This window comes from Lampris incognitus, chromosome 4, assembly GCF_029633865.1.
Source record: "Lampris incognitus isolate fLamInc1 chromosome 4, fLamInc1.hap2, whole genome shotgun sequence".
In the NCBI taxonomy this organism is placed as follows: Eukaryota; Metazoa; Chordata; class Actinopteri; order Lampriformes; family Lampridae; genus Lampris; species Lampris incognitus.
Genome location: NC_079214.1, coordinates 74,745,557 through 74,768,461, shown reverse-complemented (window position 1 = coordinate 74,768,461; position 22,905 = coordinate 74,745,557). Strand labels below are relative to the sequence as shown.

Below are 22,905 nucleotides of genomic sequence, written 5' to 3'. Positions count from 1 at the left end.
CTTGTCAAGAAAATATCACAAAGCAGTATTAACATCTTAAAGTTATTTTAGGGCTTGTGTGTAATGGCCTACATAGCTCAGACAAACAGAACAATGAGAGGAGGATACTGGCAGACAACACTTTACACCAGGGATAGGCGACATGGTCCAGAAAGGTCCGATGTGGGTGCAGGCCTCCGTTCCAACCAAGGAGCCACACACCCGAGTCTACAAATCAAGGTCCTTAGCAGACTATTGGTTGAGCTATAGAATCAGGTGTGTAACTGCTTGGCTGGAACAATGACCTGCACCCACAGCAGACCCCTCCGGACCATGTTGCCCATCCCTGCTTTACACGGATAAGGACTACTGGGTCCACATACATCAGTTCACTTATACAGTGGGGAGAACAAGTATTTGATACACTGCCGATTTTGCACGTTTTCCCACTTACAAAGCATGTAGAGGTCTGTAATTTTTATCATAGGTACACTTCAACTGTGAGGGACGGAATCTAAAACAAAAATCCAGAAAATCACATTGTATGATTTTTAAGTAATTAATTTGCTTTTTATTGCATGACATAAGTATTTGATACATCAGAAAAACAGAACTTAATATTTGGTAAAGAAACATTTGTTTGCAATTACAGATATCAGACATTTCCTGTAGTTCTTGACCAAGTTTGCACACACTGCAGCAGGGATTTTGGCCCACTCCTCCATACAGATCTTCTCCAGATCCTTCAGATTTCGGGGCTGACGCTGGGCAACACGGACTTTCATCTCCCTCCAAAGATTTTCTATTGGGTTCAGGTCTGGAGACTGGCTAGGCCAATCCATGACCTTGAGATGCTTCTTACGGAGCCACTCCTTAGTTGCCCTGGCTGTGTGTTTCAGGTCGTTGTCATGCTGGAAGACCCAGCCACGACCCATCTTCAATGCTCTTATTGAGGGAAGGAGGTTGTTGGCCAAGATCTCGCGATACATGGCCCCATCCATCCTCCCCTCAATACGGTGCAGTCGTCCTGTCCCCTTTGCAGAAAAGCATCCCCAAAGAATGATGTTTCCACCTCCATGCTTCACGGTTGGGATGATGTTCTTGGGGTTGTACTCGTCCTTCTTCTTCCTCCAAACACGGCGAGTAAAGTTTATACCAAAAAGCTCTATTTTGGTCTCATCAGACCACATGACCTTCTCCCATTCCTCCTCTGGATCATCCAGATGGTCATTGGCAAACTTCAGACGGGCCTGGACATGCGCTGGCTTGAGCAGGGGCACCTTGCATGCGCTACAGGATTTTAATCCATGACGGCGTCATGTGTTACTAATGGTTTTCTTTGAGACTGTGGTCCCAGCTCTCTTCAGGTCATTGACCAGGTCCTGCCGTGTAGTTCTGGGCTGATCCCTCACCTTTCTCATGATCATTGATGCCCCACGAGGTGAGATCTTGCATGGAGCCCCAGACCAAGGGAGATTGACCGTAATCTTGAACTTCTTCCATTTTCTAATAATTGTGCCAACAGTTGTTGCCTTCGCACCAAGCTGCTTGCCTATTGTCCTGTAGCCCATCCCAGCCTTGTGCAGGTCTACAATTTTGTCCCTGATGTCCTTAGACAGGTCTTTGGTCTTGGCCATTGTGGAGAGGTTGGAGTCTGATTGATTGAGTGTGTGGACAGGTGTCTTTTATAAAGGTAATGAGTTCAAACAGGTGCAGTTAATACAGGTAATGAGTGGCGAACAGGAGGGATTCTTAAAGAAAAACTAACAGGTCTATGAGAGCCAGAATTCTTACTGGTTGGTAGGTGATCAAATACTTATTTCATGCAATAAAATGCAAATTAATTATTCAAAAATCATACGATGTGATTTTCTGGATTTTTGTTTTAGATTCCGTCTCTCACAGTTGAACTGTACCTATGATAAAAAATTACAGACCTCTACATGCTTTGTAAGTAGGAAAACCTGCAAAATCGGCAGTGTATCAAATAGTTGTTCTCCCCACTGTACGTAGCGTCGTTCTTCTGACGTGGACTCGTCACTTTTGATGTGTTCTCAACACACCGATTAAAAAAAAACCCATGTGGTGGACACGTATTGGGGACAGAATTCAACCCAGGAACTAAGGGTTAAGTCATGGTTGCCCTGGCAGGTTAACGCAGGGTTAAGTTATGGTTGTCCAGCCAGTTTTCTGGTTATTCTTGCCACCTCCGCTCAGTCGAGCTGTGGTTTGGTTGTCTCTCTGATTTACCGTGGATTAAAGAAAGTTGCCTACACGGCTAAAGTGTGAACCTACGGTCTTCTCCGTTCCTTCGGCTCTACACTGGTGACCCCGACGTCGGTTTTCGGATAAGTTTTCTGAAACCACACACATTATGGCTACGAACGCCGTTGCAATTAAACTGCCGGAGTTTTGGGAGTCTTCCGCGGCTACATGGTTCGCGCAGGCTGAGGCACAGTTCGCGCTCAGAGACATAACAGCAGACGAGACCAGGTACTACTACGTAGTGGCAGCGCTGGGGGGCGCTACGGCTTCCAGGATAAGCGGTTTCATAACCAACCCACCGGCCGATGGTAAATACGCCGCACTTAAACATCTCCTCCTTGAAACTTTTGAACTGTCAACAACGGAGAGAGCACGTCGTCTCTTCGCAATTCAGGGCTTGGGAGATGGCAAACCATCGGAGCTAATGAGCAGGATGTTAAACCTACTGGGTCAAGAAAAGCCATGTTTCCTGTTTATGGAGCTGTTTCTGCGCAACATGCCGCCCCACGTCCAGACTGCGCTCGCTAACTCCACCATCACTGATCCCCGTGAGCTGGCAAACGAGGCTGACCGATTCTTCGTCGCTACACAACGTTCCTCCCATGCCGGGGTGCTGGCTCCTACCTTCACTGGCCCCCCGCCGACATCGCGGGCGTGGCCCGACGGTGGCGCCACAGCATCAGACCGCTACAAGCCCTCTGGACTCTGTATGTACCACGCTCGATTTGGTGCGAAAGCTAAACGGTGCCGTTCCCCCTGCAACTACAGGCCGACGGGAAACGAGAGGGCCAACACTCAGTAGTGGCCATGAGTGTTGGCGATACGAGCAGGCTACTCTTCATCCTCGACACCATCTCCGGTCGGCGATTTCTTTGTGACACGGGCGCACAGAGAAGCGTGCTCCCTGCTACTGACGTCGACATCATGGGCGGGGAGCGGGGCCCCCAGTTGGCGACGGCTGACGGCAGCCCTATCCACACCTACGGCGTGCGGTCTGTAGAACTGTGTTTTGGTGGACAACGTTTCACGTGGGAGTTCGTCATGGCCAATGTAACGCTTCCCCTCCTCGGAGCTGATTTTTTGTGCGCTTACGGTTTGCTAGTGGACATTCAGAACAGCCGTCTGGTCGACGCCTTAACCTTCTCCTCCTTCGCATGTACGCGGAGGGAAGCGGCCTATGCAGGTCTAGCCAACTCTCTCTCAGAGGCAGACAAGTTCAACCGCCTCCTCGCTGAGTTCCCTGACCTCACCCAGCCTACCTTCTCTGCACCCACCGCTAAGCATGGGGTGGAGCATTACATTGCTACGAAGGGCCCCCGGTCTACGCCAGAGCCAGGTGTCTCGACCCCGCCAAACTCGCCATTGCCAAGTCTGAGTTCGAGCACCTGGAACGCATGGGGATCATCCGCCGCTCTGACAGCCCGTGGGCGTCCCCACTCCACATCGTCGTTAAGCCTGATGGAGGTTGGCGCCCATGCGGGGACTACCGCCGACTAAATGACGCCACCACGCCCGACCGCTATCCTGTCCCGCATATCCAGGACTTTTCTGCAAACCTGTCTGGCAAATGCGTCTTCTCAAAAGTCGACCTGGTCCGTGGTTATCATCAAGTTCCCCTGCACCCCTCAGACATCCCCAAGACAGCGGTGACTACCCCATTCGGCCTATTTGAATTCCTACGAATGCCATTTGGACTCAAAAACGCGGCCCAGTCCTTTCAGCGGCTGATGGATTCAGTGCTCCATGGCCTTCCTTTCATCTTCGTCTATTTGGACGACATACTCATCGCCAGCGCCTCCGAGGAAGAACACCTGTCCCATCTTCATGCCCTCTTCACACGCCTCAGCCAGCATGGGCTGATCGTCAACCCGGCGAAGTGCCGGTTCGGGCTGACAGCCATTGATTTCCTCGGGCACCGCATCACTGGGGACGGGGCAGTCCCCCTGCCCTCAAAGGTGGAAGCGGTGGCGGCCTTTCCGCGCCCCCAAACAGCTCGTGCGCTCAGGGAGTTCATCGGGATGGTGACATTCTACCACCGCTTCATTCCCCGAGCCGCCTTTATCATCCGGCCACTGTACGAGGCGCTGAAAGGCATGTCCCCCAACCAGGCGGTCGACTGGACAGCAGAGCGGGACCGTGCGTTCACCGAGACTAAAGCTGCGCTCTCCCAGGCTACCCTGCTAGCGCATCCTTCACCTACAGCGCCTATTTCCATAACCACGGATGCATCGGACTATGCTGTTGGTGCGGTTCACGAACAGTGGGTGGGGGGGGCTTGGCAGCCTTTGGCCTTTTTCAGTCGCCAGCTTACACCCCGAGAGCGCAAGTATAGTACTTTTGACAGGGAACTCCTCGGTCTCTGGCTCGCCGTCCGGCATTTCCGTTTCCTGCTAGAGGGCCGCGAGTTTACTGCATACGTGGACCACAAGCCCCTCACGTTTGCCATGTCCAAGACGGCCGAGCCATGGTCCGCTCGCCAGCAGCGACAACTCTCCTACATTTCGGAATTCACTACCGACATCCAGCACGTCGCTGGTAAGTCTAACCAGGTAGCTGACTGCCTCTCTAGGGCAGTGATTGGAGCGGTCCACCTAGGCCTTGACTATGCACAGATGGCTGCTGACCAGGCCACGGACCCGAGCATCCTCCGTCTCCGGGCCTCCGACATGGGGCTCCGCCTGCAGGATGTTCCTTTCAGCGACACAGGTGTCACCCTCCTGTGTGACGTCTCCACAGGACAGCCCAGGCCCATCGTCCCGCACAGCTGGAGACGCCCCGTATTTGAAGCTGTGCACGGCCTCTCTCATCCAGGCGGTAAGCCATCCGTGCGCCTGACCTCTGCTAAGTTTGTGTGGGAGGGACTTAAGAGAGACGTGAAAGCGTGGGCCGACTCGTGTGTTGCCTGTCAGCGGGCTAAGATACACCGCCACATTAAGGCGCCCCTGGAACGCTTCGCAGTGCCGGAGAGACGATTTGACCATGTCCACGTCAACCTGGTTGGTCCCCTACCCCCCTCCCATGGGTTCACCTACCTCTTCACTGTGGTGGACAGGACTACGTGCTGGCCTGAAGCTGTTCCCCTGGCATCCACGACGTCTGCTGATGTGGCCCGGGCTTTTATTGGGTCGTGGGTCTCACGTTTCGGTACGCCTTCCGACCTTTCATCTGACCGCGGGCCACAGTTTACCTCAGAGCTATGGAATGCTGTGGGTGAGGCTCTGGGCGTCAAGCTTCATCGCACTACCGCCTACCACCCTCAGGCGAATGGCCTATGTGAGCGCTTCCACCGGTCCATGAAGGCTGCGCTTCGGGCTACTCTCAAGGACTGCAACTGGGTCGACAAGCTCCCATGGGTCATGCTGGGCCTGCGGACCGCCCCGAAGGAAGACCTACAAGCCTCCTCTGCGGAGCTGGTGTACGGCACGCCGCTGCGAGTCCCAGGCGATTTCATGCCCAATGCAACGCGTCCCTGGTCAGCTGTGGACCAACGAGCCTCCTTGCTGGACGGGGTCAGAGCTTTCACACCCGTCCCTACCGCCCAACACAGCGCTCCGGTGTCCCAGGTGCCCCCAGGTCTGCAGTCAGCGGACTACGTGTTCATCCGTCACGACGCACACCGCCCCCCTCTGCAACCCCCTTATGACGGCCCCTTCCGCGTCCTGGAACGGGGAACTAAGCACCTGGTGGTGGATTTTGGGGGCACGGCCGAGCATGTGTCAGTGGACCGAGTTAAACCCGCACACCTGGACTTGACGCAGCCGTTGGAGTTAGCCCAACCTCCTCGTCGCGGTCGTCCCCCGGCTCCGCCTCCTCCCCCCGTGGAGGCCTGAGCTGCCTCTTCTGCTCCTCAGGCCGACCTCCACAGGCCCGCGTCAATGCCTCCCAGAGACACTCCGGCCCCTGTTATCCGGAGCCGCCGCGGACGGCCTGTCGTCCCCCCGCACCTGCCTGACGTCGATTACTAGGGCGAATTCTGGGGGGGCTCATGTGGTGGACACGTATTGGGGACAGAATTCAACCCAGGAACTAAGGGTTAAGTCATGGTTGCCCTGGCAGGTTAACGCAGGGTTAAGTTATGGTTGTCCAGCCAGTTTTCTGGTTATTCTTGCCACCTCCGCTCAGTCGAGCTGTGGTTTGGTTGTCTCTCTGATTTACCGTGGATTAAAGAAAGTTGCCTACACGGCTAAAGTGTGAACCTACGGTCTTCTCCGTTCCTTCGGCTCTACACCCACACTGTTGTGCAACTCATACACCGATTAAAAAAAAACCCACACTGTTGTGCAACTCATATGCACAAATTATTAAATAAAGCCGAACAGCTCGGCACTCATTTTCAATAAACAGCCTGTAGTGTCCGAGTGCCTTTTGAAATGCCTCTGTTACGTCCCGTATTGTTTTTGTGTTTAATGTATGCAGGCCTGCATGTTGTATGGATGTGTCGCTCTGTCCTGGTGTGTTGTGGTTTTGTCTCCCCCTAGTGTCCCCATAATTCCCTTTCTTACTGAAGCTGCAGCTTGGATCCACTGTCTATCAACACACCTGCTCCGTATCACTAATTAGCCACGCCCTGCTCCTCCTCCTATATATAGTCCTAGCTTTTCCATTGTTCCCCCTCGTTCTCCTGGGTAGTGGCAGTATCAGGAGGCGAGCGGTTGGTTGGGTTTTGTGTTTGTCTTGTTTTTGATTAAGACTGAGTTAGTTTACCTCTGATCAACCTATGTTTGTTTGTTGGTTAGTTTTTCTTTGTTTCTTTTCTTGTTTAATGTCATAGGGGACATTTGGGTAAGTTGGTAAGTTTAGACACCCTGGGGTCTACATTTACTTTACACGTAGTTTGTTTGTTATTCTTCATTGGTTTAGCGGTGGGCACCAACCTATGTATTTAGGGGCGCTTGACGCCTGTTAAGGGGGGAGGGGTTTTCTTTTCAGTTTATAGTTTATTTGGTGCCACTGATTAGCGCCCTATGTCCCCATGTTGCTGTTTTTTTGTATTAAATAAATATTTCTTAAGTTGTGGTTCTTTCTGCTCACGTTGTGGTTCATCTTGCTTAAGTTGTGGTTTTGTGAGGCTGCACCCACATTTGGTTTGTTCTCTTGTGGTAAATGTTGCGCCTTGGTCCTCTGGCCACTACGGGGCGTAACAGCTCCGAATGAAAAGGTCCACCCGGTGTCCGACGAAGTACAATTACACGTTTCATTAGCTCAGCTGGCACCGCCTGTCAGAAAATGTGTACTAACACAAACGAGACAGATGGATGTGTGTGTATGTAGCATCTCTTAGCAGTGGGTTACTTTACATCCTACCATACTGATGAAGTATCACGTGCTACTGTCACAAGTCACTTGTGTAATTTATGGCACAGACTGACTCGTTTTCCTGTTGCAGCAGCACGTGTACAGGAAAAGAACAGTTCAACTTTAGCGAGTTCATCTTTTCCATTCCAAGAGGCAAATAAAAATTAAGATAGAAAAAACAATCCCACTTGGGACTTTATAAATGACGATGGCTGTTTCAACAAATGCTAATGTTCTATAACACGCAGTACGTCCAGGTAAGCGACTCGTCGCCCGGTCAGCTCTTAAACTGTGGTAAAGCAGCACTGCTGTCACTTATGATTCCCAAGCCCCGCAGGGCGTCCAGCTCCCAAACCACAACGCTCCGATCGCTCTCTCCGCCTGCCAAACGGCAGGGATATCAGTCCAATTCATGTAACAATAAAGAATGTGGAAGCCTCTGAATGTTTCCAGGTGGTTTGTGTTGGTGCCCATTGTTAAACCAAACGAGTGGACGTACGCCACGTACTCGCTTTAATCAAATCACACTGCCTGATACTACGGAATTGTAAAGAAGTAGGACCGCCGCTGACAGCAACTGCCTTCAGTAACTATGAATTTCCCCCCGTTTTGGTCAGTCCTGACACACACAGACATCCTTCCCTCTGAAGCTCCATCTTCTCGAACTGCTCCATCGAGACAACGCTAATTTATACTCCGTTTATCTAGATCACGGTTAAACTTTAAAATCACTGATCATTTATCACCTCATCTGTTGAACCCAAGTGTGTGTGTGGGGGGGTGGGTTGGGGGGTTGTTGCTAAATTATGAAAAGATAACCAAGTGAAGATGAGGGGCGGGCGGTTCATTTAGATGTGGCAAGGGGGGGGGGCAGATCTGTTTCGGGCCGGTCATGGACTGCCGCTGTTGGGGAAGCTCTTGAGCTTCTCGGGGAAGATGTCGGTGAGTGTTCTCATTCATCCAGGTCATGGTTATCCAATGGAGTTGAATCAAGTGCAACTGGACTTGGTATATATCCGTGAAGACGTTTCGCCTCTCATCCAAGAGGCTTCCTCAGTTCGTGCCTTTCTGACTAGACCAAGCTAGTCTGACTGGCTGGTGATGAGACTCAGAATTCATCCTCTTTGGAGTCGTTGTCAGAGCTATAGATGTCCATGGCTCTTTTGTGTACCGATGTTTGGCCGCGCCCGTCGTTATCGGAGCTATTGATATGCGTGGCTCTCCTGTGCTCTGATGTCCAACCGCGCCCGTCGCCATCGGAGCTATGGATTTGCATTTGATTAGCAGCGACGGTCGTTGGGGGTGTTTGTTTCGACTTCATTATTCAGTGGTCATGAGAGTCGTTGGAGCCGTTAGTGAGCGACTGTTGTTCTTGGAGGCTAGGCTTCTTGAGTCTCCTGGGTAGAGATGAAAGGACGGCATTGCAAGTGGGAGATAGGTGGTGTCGCAGACCTCCTCCTCTGTTGAGGGATGGCTTTTCCAGTTTCGCATAGATGGCTTCCTTCACCCCTCTTTCAAACCATTCTATCTTCTCTGTCCAAAATGTGTACACTGCTGTCCTCGAAGGAGTGTGTCTTCTCCTTTAGGTGTAGATAGACTGCTGAGTCTTGTCTTGAGGAGTTTGGCCTTCTGTGTTGGGCCATCCGTTTGTGTAGTGGTTGTTTGGTTTCTCCTATGTATAGGTCAGTGCAATCCTCATTGCATTGTACAGCATACACCAGATTGCTTTTTTTGGGTGTGTGGTACACGGTCTTTGGGATGAACCAGTCTTTGTCGGAGTGTGTTGCTGAGTTTGAAGTATACCGGGATGCGGTGTTTGTTGAAAATTCTCCTGAGGACGACTTCCCCGAGAAGTCGTCCTTGTAGAGCACCGGGTCAGCGCGGTGTGCTCCACTACTTTCAGAGGCATCGTGCCAAACACTGACGCAAACGTGTTGATGCATTCCGATCTCTCCACCATACTATATACAAGTTGACCACTATAGGTAAGACTGGGGAACCCATAAAACACCCATGATTCTGCATATAGTACTGCCTCCTGCATGTGAAGTACATGGACTGAAGACAGCTTCAGGAGCAGACACACTTGGTCAGTGTTCAGGGTGGTGTATTGCTAAGGGTGGGTTGTTTTGTAATTTCATGCGGACTACCTCCACTACTTCAACAACAGGAATGCACGTGATGAGAGACTTAACATCATAAGAGACCATTGTTTCATCCCTCTCCATAATGATGTCCCTTACCTTATCCACAAAATCCATAGAATGTGATGTTCATTACTGCCTACCAACAGGTTAAGAATAGCAAGAGAGGCAAGATTGAGATGTCTTGGACATGTGTAGAGGAGAGATGCTGTGTATATTGGGAGAAGGATACTGAATATGGAGCTGCTAGGAAAGAGGAAAAGAGGAAGGCCAATGAGGAGGTTTATGGATGTGGTGAGAGAAGACATGCAGGTGGTTGGTGTAACAACATCCTGTTTATGTATCTTAGGTAAACCATACAGACTAGGTGTAGTGTCCCCTGGGTATAGTCTGTGGTACTAAATTTTGTCCATAAAACTGTCCTGTTCTAACAGCTTCAGACAATCTATCACCTTTTCTTGTAACCACTGCCTGGATCTCATTTCAGGGGCTCATAAGTATTCACGTCAATAAGTAATATCATAACTTTCATGATAGTCTGTTGGGCTTAATACAACAGTGCATCTGCCTTTGTCTGCCAGAAGGATGATGTTATTGTCCTTACTGAGAGTCGTGAGAGCATTCCTCTTATCTCTACTGATGTTGGATGGCGGCGCCTACGCATTGCTGGGGCAGGATGACACTTTCGTCTGCAGTTGCTCCACTTCCGGGTCCGTAATGTCGCTTTTTATGGATCACTGATTCTGTGGCTGTGATCAGTTCCACTAGCGGGATTTGCCTCGGCGTGTCTGTCCCTCTGTCTGCCATTGAGGGCGCCGTTCCATTGTCTGCCGATGTCCCTGGCGTGCAGCGATGGGTCGAACTTATTTTCTGCTTGGCTTTCAACTGTCCGTATTGTGTTGGGGAAGGGGTTGCTAAGAGTACATCTGTCGCCATCTTACAATGCTGTGATTGCGACTATTCCCAAATCCTCTGTGAATAGTAAACATGGCCATTGTAACTCTAATTAATGGTCACGGCAATCTGCATAAGAAAACGATCGTTGTTTTCGGTCGTTATGCCACTGTATTGTTTATCAGGGTGGGGACACCTGCAGTCAGTTGAGACTGAAGAGGTCACTTAGATGAGTGATGAAACGTTTCTCTCTCAATAACGTTGTGTCCAGATGAACTAATTCAACTTTTTGCGATTTTCTTACCTGGATTATTGAGCATGCATAAAAATCATTAACTAATTTTAATGAATATACTCTTATTGTAAAGTGTTACCCTGGACTGTGCAATTGAAATTTGTTTTTTGCCTGAATGAATAAAAGTTTACATTCCTTTGCAAATGAAGCTTAGATTCACGTATGTTCACCGTAGATGTGCAGTGAACATAAGCGAACATACCCTCTGACATACACAAATGAGGCAGTATTTAAAAATCTATAGAGGTGGTGCTCAACTTAAACTAGCTACTGGGAAGGTCCTTTAAATGCTAGTTAGAAATACCTATTCTGACAAAATGCATTTTCGGCTGTGTGTTTGTACCTGCTGTAGCTGGAGAAGTCCTCTCATTCAACTTGGCATTGAGAAGCTTTCTGCTAATGAACACAAAGCCACAAGGGCAAGACTTGCAAGCAACTGGAATCTAAAGAAAATATTTTAAAAAACAGGGTGAGGAAATCATACACATGAGTGACAGTACATAAACCATAATAGACAAAGAACCATTTGATGCAAACCTATGAAAGAATATAGAATACACTTTAAAACTACATTGTTTGCCATCATAATATTTCAGCGTTGTAAGATATTTCAGTATTGAGTAAGATTCTCTCAAATGAAAGGCAAGGTCAGTGTATAAAGTGGCAGATTAAATCCTGTGTCAAGTCTTGCAATGGCCGTCACAATAACCCCCCAAACTGTTCACCAGGACAAGCAGGGCAATTGGCATATGAAAAAATCAACAGACCGTCATGAATATTTCCATCTCCAAGTCTGATCATAAAATTGGTTCAAAACATAAAAACCCAAGGTGGCCAGAGAAAGGTAAGGTCATAAGTAAATTGTTTTCAAAGTAAGTGCTCTCTGGATATTCCTGCCTCCAATGCAACTGCAACAATCCAGGAAAAATACTCCCCAGAGTTTTCAACTTAACTTCAAGTTTACAACTAATACGTTACATTTGAACTTAAACAGTAACCTGACTAACCAAAAAAAAAGTTATAATTTCTTTGTGTTTTATAGGGATGTACATTTCCTTTATTTTTGCCAGAAAACACACATATGATTCCTTGTTCTACAGCATATTTTAGCTCTTACAAATAGTATTTTTGGGCAACAAGATGTCACGGCAAGAGCAGGAGAGGACCCAAATGCAGACAGCAAGGACAAGCTGGGCTTGAACAAAGCTTTAATAACACAAACACTTACAAACAGCAGGAAAAGATGGTAGGTTCAGACAGCGGGAAAGCTGACAAAATGACGTGGCGATCTGGCGACCAAGAGTCTCTGTGAATGTGTGAGACGAACCGACAAAGAGCCCAAGAAACCACGAGGCATATAGACCCAGGGGGCCAAATCAGGGAGATTGGGCGCAGGTGCGCAGGAAACAGACAGCCAGTCGGAAAAGGGAACAAGTGAGTGAAGCCGGGCAATCAGGGTGACTCAGGCACATGGGCACAGGTGAACTGAAACACCAATCTGGGGATGGGGATGAGCGAGCCCCAATGACCCAGATCACACACCCATGACAGGACCCCCCCACCCCCAAGGGACAGATTCCAGATGTCCCAAATGAATGGACCATGAGCTAAGGCTAAGGAACGGATGACACGTCGGTCGGGGTGGCTGACGGCCCAGGAACACACCGCACGTTGGCAAAGACAGCCGACGGCTCAGAAACAGGCCACATACCGGCCGGGGTGGCCGACAGCTCAGGAACAGACCGCACATCGACAAAGACGGCCGACGGCTCGGAAACAGACTGCCCATTCTGGAACGGGAAGGCACTGGGCGGATGAGACTCGGGAGTGCTGGGCAGCTTAGACTCGGGGGCACTGGGCAGCTTAGGCTCGGGGGTGCTGGGCAGCTTGGGCTCTGGGCAGCTGAGACTTGAGGACGCTGGGCAGCTGAGACTCGGGGGTGTTGGGCAGCTGAGACTTGGGGGCGCTGGTCAGCTGAGACCTGGGGGTGCTGGGCTTAGGAGGAACCGGATTCTGCTGGAATTTCCACCTGAAGAAAGCCACATCTTGGGCTAAGTCAGGGTCCTGCTTCCACAGTACGGTGAGAAGCTAAAAGAAGCCTGGCTCTTCATTGAGGAAAGTGTCCCTTGACACAACAAAATCCTCACACATATATGGCAGGCTGAGCAGATCTGCTGGGTCCATATTTGGTCGGTTCATTCTGTCATGACAAGAGCAGGAGAGGACCCAAATACAGACAGCAAGGATAGGCTGGGCTTAACAAAGCTTTAATAACACAAACACTTACAAACAGCAGGAACATACGGCAGGTACAGACAGCGAGAAAGTTCACAAAATGACGTGGTGATCTGGCAACCAAGAGTCTCTGTGAGTAGGCGATTTTCTATAGGAAGAACTACACGAACTCCCAGGCTGGCGCGAACTACAAGTGGAACTACCCCGTAGTCGGCCCCCTTGAGTGTCGTGTTTCCATAGCGATGTAGGAACCACCGGGCTCATGAGACCCCCGCTGAACCTCGTCGGTGGCGTAGTAAGCCAACAAAGCCTGCACCTCCTCATCTGTCCATTTTTCGGCTGATTTCTCCATTTCGTTTGATTGAAATTCTCTAGTGTTGTGCTTGCTACCACACAGGTTGGTTTGCTGGCTTATAAAAATGGCGCTTGTTAAACACCGAAGTATTAGTCTGGTTGCTTCCGACGTTCAATCAATCAGCGTCGAGCCCCGCCCAGCAGGTTTTCAGGACCGCTCAGAAGTACTTACACCAGAGCAGGGACTACAGACGTTCCCATAAAAGTCCTAGTAAGAGTTCCGGTCAGGGACAGTTCCTCTAGTGGAAACACGAGCAAAGCTGCCGGCCCCCTAAAGGTTCGGATAGTTCCACTGGTGGAAAAGCGGCTAGGGTCTCTGGGAATGTGAGACGAACCGACAAAGAGCCCGAGAAACCACGGGGCACATATACCCAGGGGAGCCAGTCAGGGTGATTGGGCACAGGACAGGGCAGAAACCGTACAGCCAATCGGAGAAAGGGGAAAGGAGATTGGGTGCAGGTGCGCAGGACAGGGCAGGAACTGGACAGCCAATTGGAGAAAGGGGAAGGAGATTGGGTGCAGGTGCGCAGGAACTGCACAGCCAATCAGAGAAGGAAACAATTGAGTGAAACCGGGCAATCAGGGTCACTCAGGCACACGGGCACAGATGAACTGAAACACCAATCAGGGGATGGGGATGGACAAGCCCCGATCACACACCCATGACACGAGACATAATAAAATAATAAAAATAATTATTATTATTATTGTTGTTATTATTATTATTATTATTATTATATCTATATTGCTAGACAAAACTTAGGAATTTATCATTTAGCGGGTTGCAGGTGATTAGAGAGCCTGCTAGGTTTAAATCTAGTGTGGATGTGGCATCAACTAGTTTAGTTAATATGTTTAGTCAGGGAATTTCTTTAGATTATCAGACTAACAGCTTGGTCTATAACATTGAGACCGTGTCCCTACCCTGCTATATTGCTCCCAAGCTCTCCTCTCCTAAATGTGGGAATCACAATAATATAATAATCATTGCTACCACTGGTGGTGGTGAAATGTGCAACTAAGTACCTAATAATCTATAGAACCAAACATCTAATGTAATCAAAAATGTGACCACATATCGTCCAAAGCGTTGGTCGTCAAAATTGTCAACAAGGTGTCTAATTCCAATTCATATTTCACCTATTGGTAGCTCTAAAGTTCGGCCTACAACTGATCACTTCCACAAGATGCTTAAATTTGGTTTCATAAATATCAGATAAAATACATATCAGATCCTGTGATGGTCTTGCAGCTTGTCCAGGGTGTCTCCACACCTGCCTCCCAGTGACTGCTGGGATAGGCTCCAGCATCCCGAGACTCTGAGAGCAGGATAAGCAGTTTGGATAATGGATGGCTGGATTATAATTATAGCTGCAAGCAGCAAAAAGCAGGTGCCAAGTGGAACAGGTCATAGACAGCCTTGACCTCTAGTGAATGTTTTGTGTGGCCTACACTGTAAATTCTAACAAGTTAAGTTTACTTAAAAAATAGGAAACGGAATACCTTGGGAAAAGTAAGTAAATTAATTTAATTGTGTCAAGTTATGTGAAATCATTTCACATAAAATCATTTCACATAACTTGACCCAATTAAGTTCATTTACTTACTTTTCCCAAGGTAATCAGTTTCCTAAAAAATGTTTTAAGTAAACTTTACTTTTAGAATTTACAGTGTATTCAAAATGCTTCTAAAAATCAGTTAACTGTAGTGGCAAAAATCAAAGCTGGTTTAAGAAAGACAAAGAATTTAGGAGCAGGGGTCATTTGAAGGTTTTTTTCTATTATAACGCCACCATGAGGCTCCAATACTCCATTAACTGTGCATGACCTCAGCGTCCATATTGATCTTGTGTACAATGTTTGCTGACACTTGGACCAACTGCATAGGAGATTTGCTAACTTCTTGTTGAGGTGGCAGTTGATGCTCGTACATTTCTGCATGTGGTGGCCATACGGTTTGGCATTTGAGAACTCTTTTGATAACTATAAATTAACAGTGTTCAATGAACATTAAAAAAGCAAGTCACAGAAACTTTAATCAGTTCATGTGGACACCATTTATTGGGAGAAACGTTTCATCACTCATCTAAGTGACTTCTTCAGTCTCAACTGACTGCAGGTATCCGCACCCTTATTACAGTGGCATAACGACCAAAACCAGTGAGAGCTACTATCCTGCTGGTTTTCACTCCATCCCTAATTTAACACATCTGATACAATTAATCAAGGCCTTGGTAAGTAGGTAATCAGTAGAATCAGGTGTGTTAAATTAGGGTTGGAGTGAAACCGACAGGATGGTAGCTGAACTAGAGTCACTGAACTAGAGTTGCAGCGTCCATGTATACTATTCACAGAGGATGGGGAAAGTTTGCAGTCACAGCATTGCGTTATAAACACAGCCAAGTGGGTTGTTCACAGAAATACTTAAAAGGAAAACTTAAATTTGCAACAGATTGTTCGTTTTAACAACTTTGTTGTTGTGTGAGATAAACATAGAATTAAAACAGACATATTTTATTTGATATGGTAAAGGGTTATAAAGTTTATGCTAGAGCTCTTACTTTGAAATCTGCTAAACTCTGACTTTCCTCCGCCCACACCGGGTTCGTGTGTTCTGCAGGATTTAATGATCAACGTTGGACATGTTCCTGGGTGTCTTGTGAAAACGGTCCTGCTTGTCTTGGTAAACCATCTGGGTATTTATGCGTGACCCCGACTGAGGCATTTTAGACGTGATCTGCCACAATTTACACGGACCCAGGTAGCTACTAGCTGTCAATATAAGTTAAAAAAAATGTTTTTAAATAAATAAATAAAAATAATAATAAAAAATATTTGGCAAAAAGTGGTCGAAAATCCAAATCATTCTAGTGGGTAGGAGTCCATAACCAAAGGAAATTAAAGAAACAAAAACAAAAAACGTGATCTTGACGTTTCACTAACACACGTTATGACGTTTCTTCGAGTTAGTAAATAAAGACAGAAAATTAATTCGTTTTAATTTCATATTAGGGAATATTCATATTAATTTTCATATATAATTAATTTCTTACACAGGCCTAGGATGAGATTGCCGTAAATTAGGTGTGAGGGAACAGTTGTTGACTCTGACTCCATAACAATCATTGTGTGTGGATGATGGAAGACTAGCACAGCGACACTGCCAGGGCAGGACCACGTTAAATAAGAACCATGGAAACACCGTCACCCTGCATCAGTCACCTACTGTGGGTAGAAACACGTAAATCCCGTCATGCAGTTAGCGTGAGTGTACTGATATTAAAGCTAAACGGGGTGAGGGGACGGGATCGTCCGCGACTCCCGGCTGGCGGAGAGTCTCACGGAGCGCAGCGCTCCGTGTATTAATGCAGCCATATTGTTAGAAACAAATCAAGCTGGACTACCGTGAGTCGCTCACCGCACACAACACAGCGTCTTTCTGTTTCCTCACCTGTTGGTCGCAGTCGGGGCAGGATTTGGTAGCCATTTTCACTTTCTTTGTTTTAGTTGCCGACATAGTCTTTGTTCTGTCAGCGACTCGTCGGTAGGTGGACAGACTTCCTCAGCGGCCCGACAGCTCGGCGGCACAACTTCTCTTTGTAATACATGGAAAGCAGCAGTCCGAGCTCAAAGACAAACCAACATCCTGCGCTTCCTCACGTCAGCTTCAGCTACTCTTCAGCTACCGAGACACTGGCCGTAATGATTATGATTAGTACGATTACTATTATTATGTGACATCAGGCATTGTTCAACAGAGCTGTAGTAGACTCCTCGCTAAACGCTGTTGACATTCTGTCCCGATAACGCTCGGGGCTGTCCTCTACTGCGCATGCGCAGTTGGTAAACTAACCCTGCCAAACAGTTGTATGCAGGGGCGCCGCTAGAGATTCTGGTCCCCATGAAAGAATATAATATTGCCCCCCCCACCCACCCACCCACCTAATTCACCCATCAACCTAGAAAACCCAGTTGAATTTGATGTTGGTTGAAGAACTATTTCATCGATAGCTGCAGTGCATCGATTGATGCACTGCAAGAAATCCACTGAAGGCTATCTTTTGTAAATTTAATAAAATACAGTAAATACAGTAATTAACAATCCAGTAAAAAAAAGAAACCTCAACATTGATCAACTTATTAAATTAAATGAAGATTTGAGCACAAAGACAAAAAGTACAATCATACAAAAAGTAAAAATATAAATTCAATGGGGTGGTATTTTTTATCTAAATAACAGAAGCACTACTATAAAACTATGTAGAGTCCATGGCTGTTGGTTTACCATACAGCTCTTGACTGCATGGTCTTGGAAATACTAATCCAAAGTGTCAAAGGTGAGGAAATACGTTTGACTTATAAAGCTTTAGCCTACTTTACGTTCTCCGAAATCGTCTATTCCTGGCCTAGTTTATTTCTAGTTTACAATGTAATCAGCAACGGGCAAGACGTAGGCTATTACAATGTAACAACGCCGGGGCAGTTGTTACTGTAGGCCTATAGCTGTGAAACTAAACTTTATTCTCCCCGCCCATGACTTAAATGCCAAAAGCCAAACGTCGCGCCTTCTTGCGAGTAAAATCGTGAATTAAATCCCTGAAGTTAAGTGATAAAGCCAACTTGCTTTCGACTGACAGTATTGCAAGGTTGTTCCACATCTCCTGAGACATTGTTGATCTCGGATAGCTCTTGATCAGTTTCAGTTTGCTAAATACCCTTTCTTCGCCGGCAACGGTAACCAGGAGAGTGCAAAAAAAATCCTAAGAGCAATGCAAAACCCCCCAAAAATGCTCTGGAATTGCATTTTATAGATTGCATTCAGGAGTGCAAGAGAGGTACAGTCAGAGGGGAAAGTGTCAGAAAATGTTGCATTAAGATGCCTGATTTCACTCTCAAACCGAGGTATGAGGTCCTTTGTGTACTTCATTATCAGTGGCTGCCACACAGAAGCAATATTACTGTCACTCAACTGCCCAACTTTAAGTATGGCCGCAGATTCTTCGACAATATTTGCTGTGGTTTGGAATCGAGTGTCCAAGTCACTTATTGTTTGTACCATGGCAGTGAAAAACACAGTGTTATGACATGTTGTTTCTGGCCTGTCCTCCTGACCTGTTTTTTCGGAGGTCTCATCATGGAACCTCTTCCTCCTCATCTGTGCTGTTGTCACTGTCCTTTGCCTCTTCTTCTGCCTCTGCCTCTTTACCTCTGCTGTCTTCTCTGACTGCCTTGCTTGAAGAGGGCCCTGGCTCTGGAGTATCCATAAGGTACATTATTCATAATCTGTCCTATAATAGTATTAACATAGTAATACATAAATATATTACACCAGATGAGCTATCGTAAATGTTATCTAGCTAACAACCTTATTTTAACGTGCCACTGGTCAATGTTATTGCAATTACTGGAAGAACTAGATGAACTAAATGTGACTATTAGCTAAAGTTGTATTCAATGCTTGCTTGCAAGCTAGCTACCTGCTCACATGGTAATACATCATACATTAAAATATTCAAAATCAGTTTGTATGAGCCTTAACCCCAAACCCCTACTTCTCACCTCTGTTTCATTCTGTTCCGTTCTTTACTTGACCCTACAGAATGGACGGTTAAAGTTTTACTTGCTTACTTATCACCTTATTTGTTACGTTTCACGAATAAAGAGCAGAGGCCAGTGTAGCAAAACCTAAAAGGACAGAGAGACAACAGAGCACCGGGATAACCCGGAGAGCGATTTAATGCAGGGAAGAAAAACAAACACTGCCACAGGGGTTAATGACAGTATTGTATTTAGAAATCACGTCAGGACACAGCGCTGTCGCTCGACACAACCGCTACGTTGCATTCTTTATTTAGACTGACACGGCATCACAGGCAGACCCGATCAATCAACCCAGAGCCCGCAGGCATCACCAATCGATCCCAGCACAATAGAACATCACCAAATCAAATGCAGCACTGTCGATGTATGCAGACATAACATCCCCCCCCCCGCCCCGGCAGGATTTCAAACATGAAAGGTTGACACAAAGTCCTCTAGGTGGCCAGGGCGTTAACGTGTGTGAACAGGTCGCGGGGCGGCCTGAGGCTGGGCAGGCCGAGGTGGGGAGGGAGAAGGCAGGGGAAGCTGAGGCCCGGGAATGTCTGGGGCCCATGTAGGAGTTGCATGAAGCCCCGGGGCGTCTCGCCATACTGAGGGAATGGCTAAGGTTGTGTCAACAGCTGTGTGTGGCGGAGCTGACACCTTCCGTAGACGACTGGAGTGCCACCGAGTGCCATCGCTGAGGAGGTAAGTGGCTGGGCCCAGCTGACGGGTGACTTGGAGAGGAGAGGACCAGTATGAAGCCATTTTATTGTCCCTGTGGGGCCTGCGGACCCTGACCCAGTCTGACACATTGTTGTCTGGCACCCTGGTTCGTTTTGACTGGTCAAACCGTTGCTTCATCCGCGTCTGCTGACGAGTGACTGAGGCTCTGACCCCAGAGGGAAGGTGCCTGAGGTGTGGAGGGGCGGACTCTGTCAAGGGGCATGCACAGTTCCCGGCCTAGCATGAGAGAGGCTGGGGAGACGCCTGTGGTCGAGTGCTGTGTGGCCCGATAGTGCAGCAGAGTGTGACGGATGGCCTGCGTGAAAGAGCACCCTTGGGCCATGTGTGCTCTGAGGCCATTCTTCAGTGACTGGTGAAAACGTTCAACGCCGCCATTGGCCTGGGGGTGGTAGTACGCAGTGTGTATATGATGGATGCCCTTGCTTTCGAGATAAGCAGTGAACTCAGCAGAGACCAGCTGAGGGCCGTTGTCAGTGGTGATGGTCTTTGGGAGGCCCCAGCGAGAGAAAAGAGAGTCCAGGAAGTCGATGATGATCTGTGAGGTCACGGTGCCGGAAGTGGTGAGTTCAGGCCATTTTGAGTGTAGATCGTAGGCAACCACCATGAAGCGTTGGTGGTGGGGAACTCCATGGATCTCACCACAAATGTCCAACTGCAGGTGTTCCCAGGGCTGAGAGGGCCAGGCGAGAGGTTGCAGGGGTGGGGGAGCCTGGTGGCCAGTCTTGCCACTCACAAGGCAGGCAGAACAGTCCTTCACCAGAGCTTCAATATCTCTGTCTATCCCCGGCCACCACACCAGGTCTCGGCAGCGCTGTTTCAGTTTCACAATGCCCAGGTGGCCTTCATGCGTCGTATTCAAAACACGTGCACGGAGAGCAGCTGGGACCACTGTGCAAAACCCACGTGCCACGCAGGTGTCGTTCCAGCAGGAGAGCTCCTGTCTGACTCGGGCGAATGCAGCCAGCTCCTCTGGGACCTTGTGAGGCCAGCCATTCTGGATGTAGGTGCGGAGCTGGGAGAGGACAGGGTCCTGTTCGGAGGCTGCCCTCAGCTCCTGCAGAGAGACAGTGGCCTGGAGGGGTGTGTGTAGCATTTGGACAATGTCCTTTTCCACACAGTCAGTGTCCGTCTGTGGAGCTGGGGTGGAGACAGAGCGAGAGAGCAGGTCGGCGACAACATTGTCTCTGCCTGGGGTGAACTGCAGGCTGAAGTTGTACTGGCGGAGGCGGTCAGACCAGCGGTGCAGCCTCAGGGGTTTGTGGCCTGTCCCAGATGTGGACAGCAGCGCTGTCAGGGCCTGGTGATCTGTCCTGAGGGTGAAGGAGCGGCCATAGAGGTAGAGGTGCCACCTTTCACAAGCCCAGATACAGGCTAACGCCTCACGCTCACCCACGGAGTACCGCTGCTCCGTCAGGTTGAGGGCACGGGAGACGAAGGCGATGGGCTTCTCCACACCGTTCTGGGTTTGAGACAGCACAGCCCCTATCACTGTGGCTGATGCGTCACAGGTCACAAAGGTGGAGCTGGAGATGTCGAAGTGAGCCAACACTGGTGGTGAAGTCAGTTGAGTCTTGAGATCACGCACAGCGTCACTGCATGCCTTTGACCACACCCATGGCTCGTCCTTACGCAGCAGCTGGCGCAGGGGGGCTGTGGTCGCAGAGTACTGGGGAAGAAACCTCAGGTAGTAACTTGTCTTACCCAGGAAGGAGGCGACCTGGGCGGCCGAGCTGGGCTCAGGGATGGCCTGATTGGCATCCACGTTGGATTGTAGTGGAGTTACACCGCTCGCTGACAGCCGTAATCCCACGAACTCGATGGCTCGCACAGAGAGGACACATTTCTCAGCATTGAGAGTTAGGTTGTGCTTGGACAGGGCTGCGAAGACCATGTTGAGGCGCTTGTGGTGGATTTCACTGGTGGGCCCGTGTACCACTATATCGTCCAGATAAATGGCCACGCCCAGTATGCCAGCCAGCACGGAGACCATGATTTTCTGGAAGCAGCTAGGGGCGGAGCTGAGACCGAAAGGCATCCTGGTGTAGCGAAACACTCCTGCATGTGTCACAAAGGCTGTGAGGTTTCGGCTGCTGGGGTGGAGGGGCACCTGTAAGTACCCCTGTCTGAGGTCGAGCTTGGAGAACACCTCAGAGCCATAGAACTGAGCAGTGAGTTCTTCTGAGGTGGGCAGTGGATACTTATCAGGGACCACTGCTTTATTTACTGCACGTAGATCGACGCAGACACGCAGGCCCCCCGACTTCTTCTTAGCCACCACGAGGTTTGAGACCCAAGGTGACGCGTCCACCGGTTCAATGATGCCAGCTTCCAGCAGTTGTTGCAGCTCGGCGGAGACCCCATCACGGAGAGCCAACGGGATGCGGCGCAGTGGTTGGATGACAGATTTCACAGCAGGGTTGAGGAGAGGTTGATGGGCGAAGGCGGAGAGGCAGCCAAGCCCCATAAACAGCGATGGCCACTTCTGCTGCCAAGGTGTGGCAACAGTCAGGATTGCTGCCCCCCTTGTGTCTAAGAGGGAGAACCCCAGAGCGGAGAACAGGTCCACGCCCATCAGGTTGGCCCCACGGCGTGCCACATGAAAAACTGCATTGGGCACCAGCTTGGTTCCATAGCGCACAGTCACTTGGAGAGAGCCAACCAGATCGAATTTGGAGTCACCATACCCACAGAGGACAGCTGAGGGTGCGGACAGTGGCAGTGAACCGAAAAATTGACTGTAGGTATCAACATTCAGGAGAGACACACCTGCACCGGTGTCCAACAGCAGGGGGATGCACACATAATTAATGTTGACTGTGCATGATTTGAATGACACTGGCCCAGAGCTCACCTTGTGAATGACGGCGGTTGAAGACTGGGGGGTGTGGCCCTCTGACCCAGCCGGGGAAGATCGACAGACGTTGGCAAAGTGATTTTGCTTACCGCAGCTACGGCATGTCTGGCCACGGGCAGGGCAGTTCTGAGCCCTTGAAACATGAGACCGAGATCCACAGTTACCACAGGACTGTTGAGGGCGGGGCCGAGAACGCCGTCGTTGCAGTTGCAAGACGTCCCCAGTGGAGTCGGCGCCCGCCTCCTCTGGCTGGGTTGCGTCCCG

General features: G+C 49.1%; 1 protein-coding gene across 1 annotated transcript in view; it reads right to left on the bottom strand.

Annotated features, from left to right (window-relative positions):
• The window catches only part of c4h16orf87 (chromosome 4 C16orf87 homolog), a 42,001-nt gene extending 24,728 nt beyond the window's left edge, over positions 1-17,273 (bottom strand). The window contains exons 1-2 of the mRNA XM_056278937.1: positions 16,912-17,273; positions 11,216-11,315 (exon numbers count right to left, since the gene is read on the bottom strand). Of these exons, the coding sequence (XP_056134912.1) occupies positions 11,216-11,315; positions 16,912-16,977 (166 nt within the window). The 5' untranslated portion in view covers positions 16,978-17,273. The remainder of the gene's footprint in view (positions 1-11,215; positions 11,316-16,911) is intronic.
• Between the last annotated feature and the right edge of the window lie 5,632 nt (positions 17,274-22,905).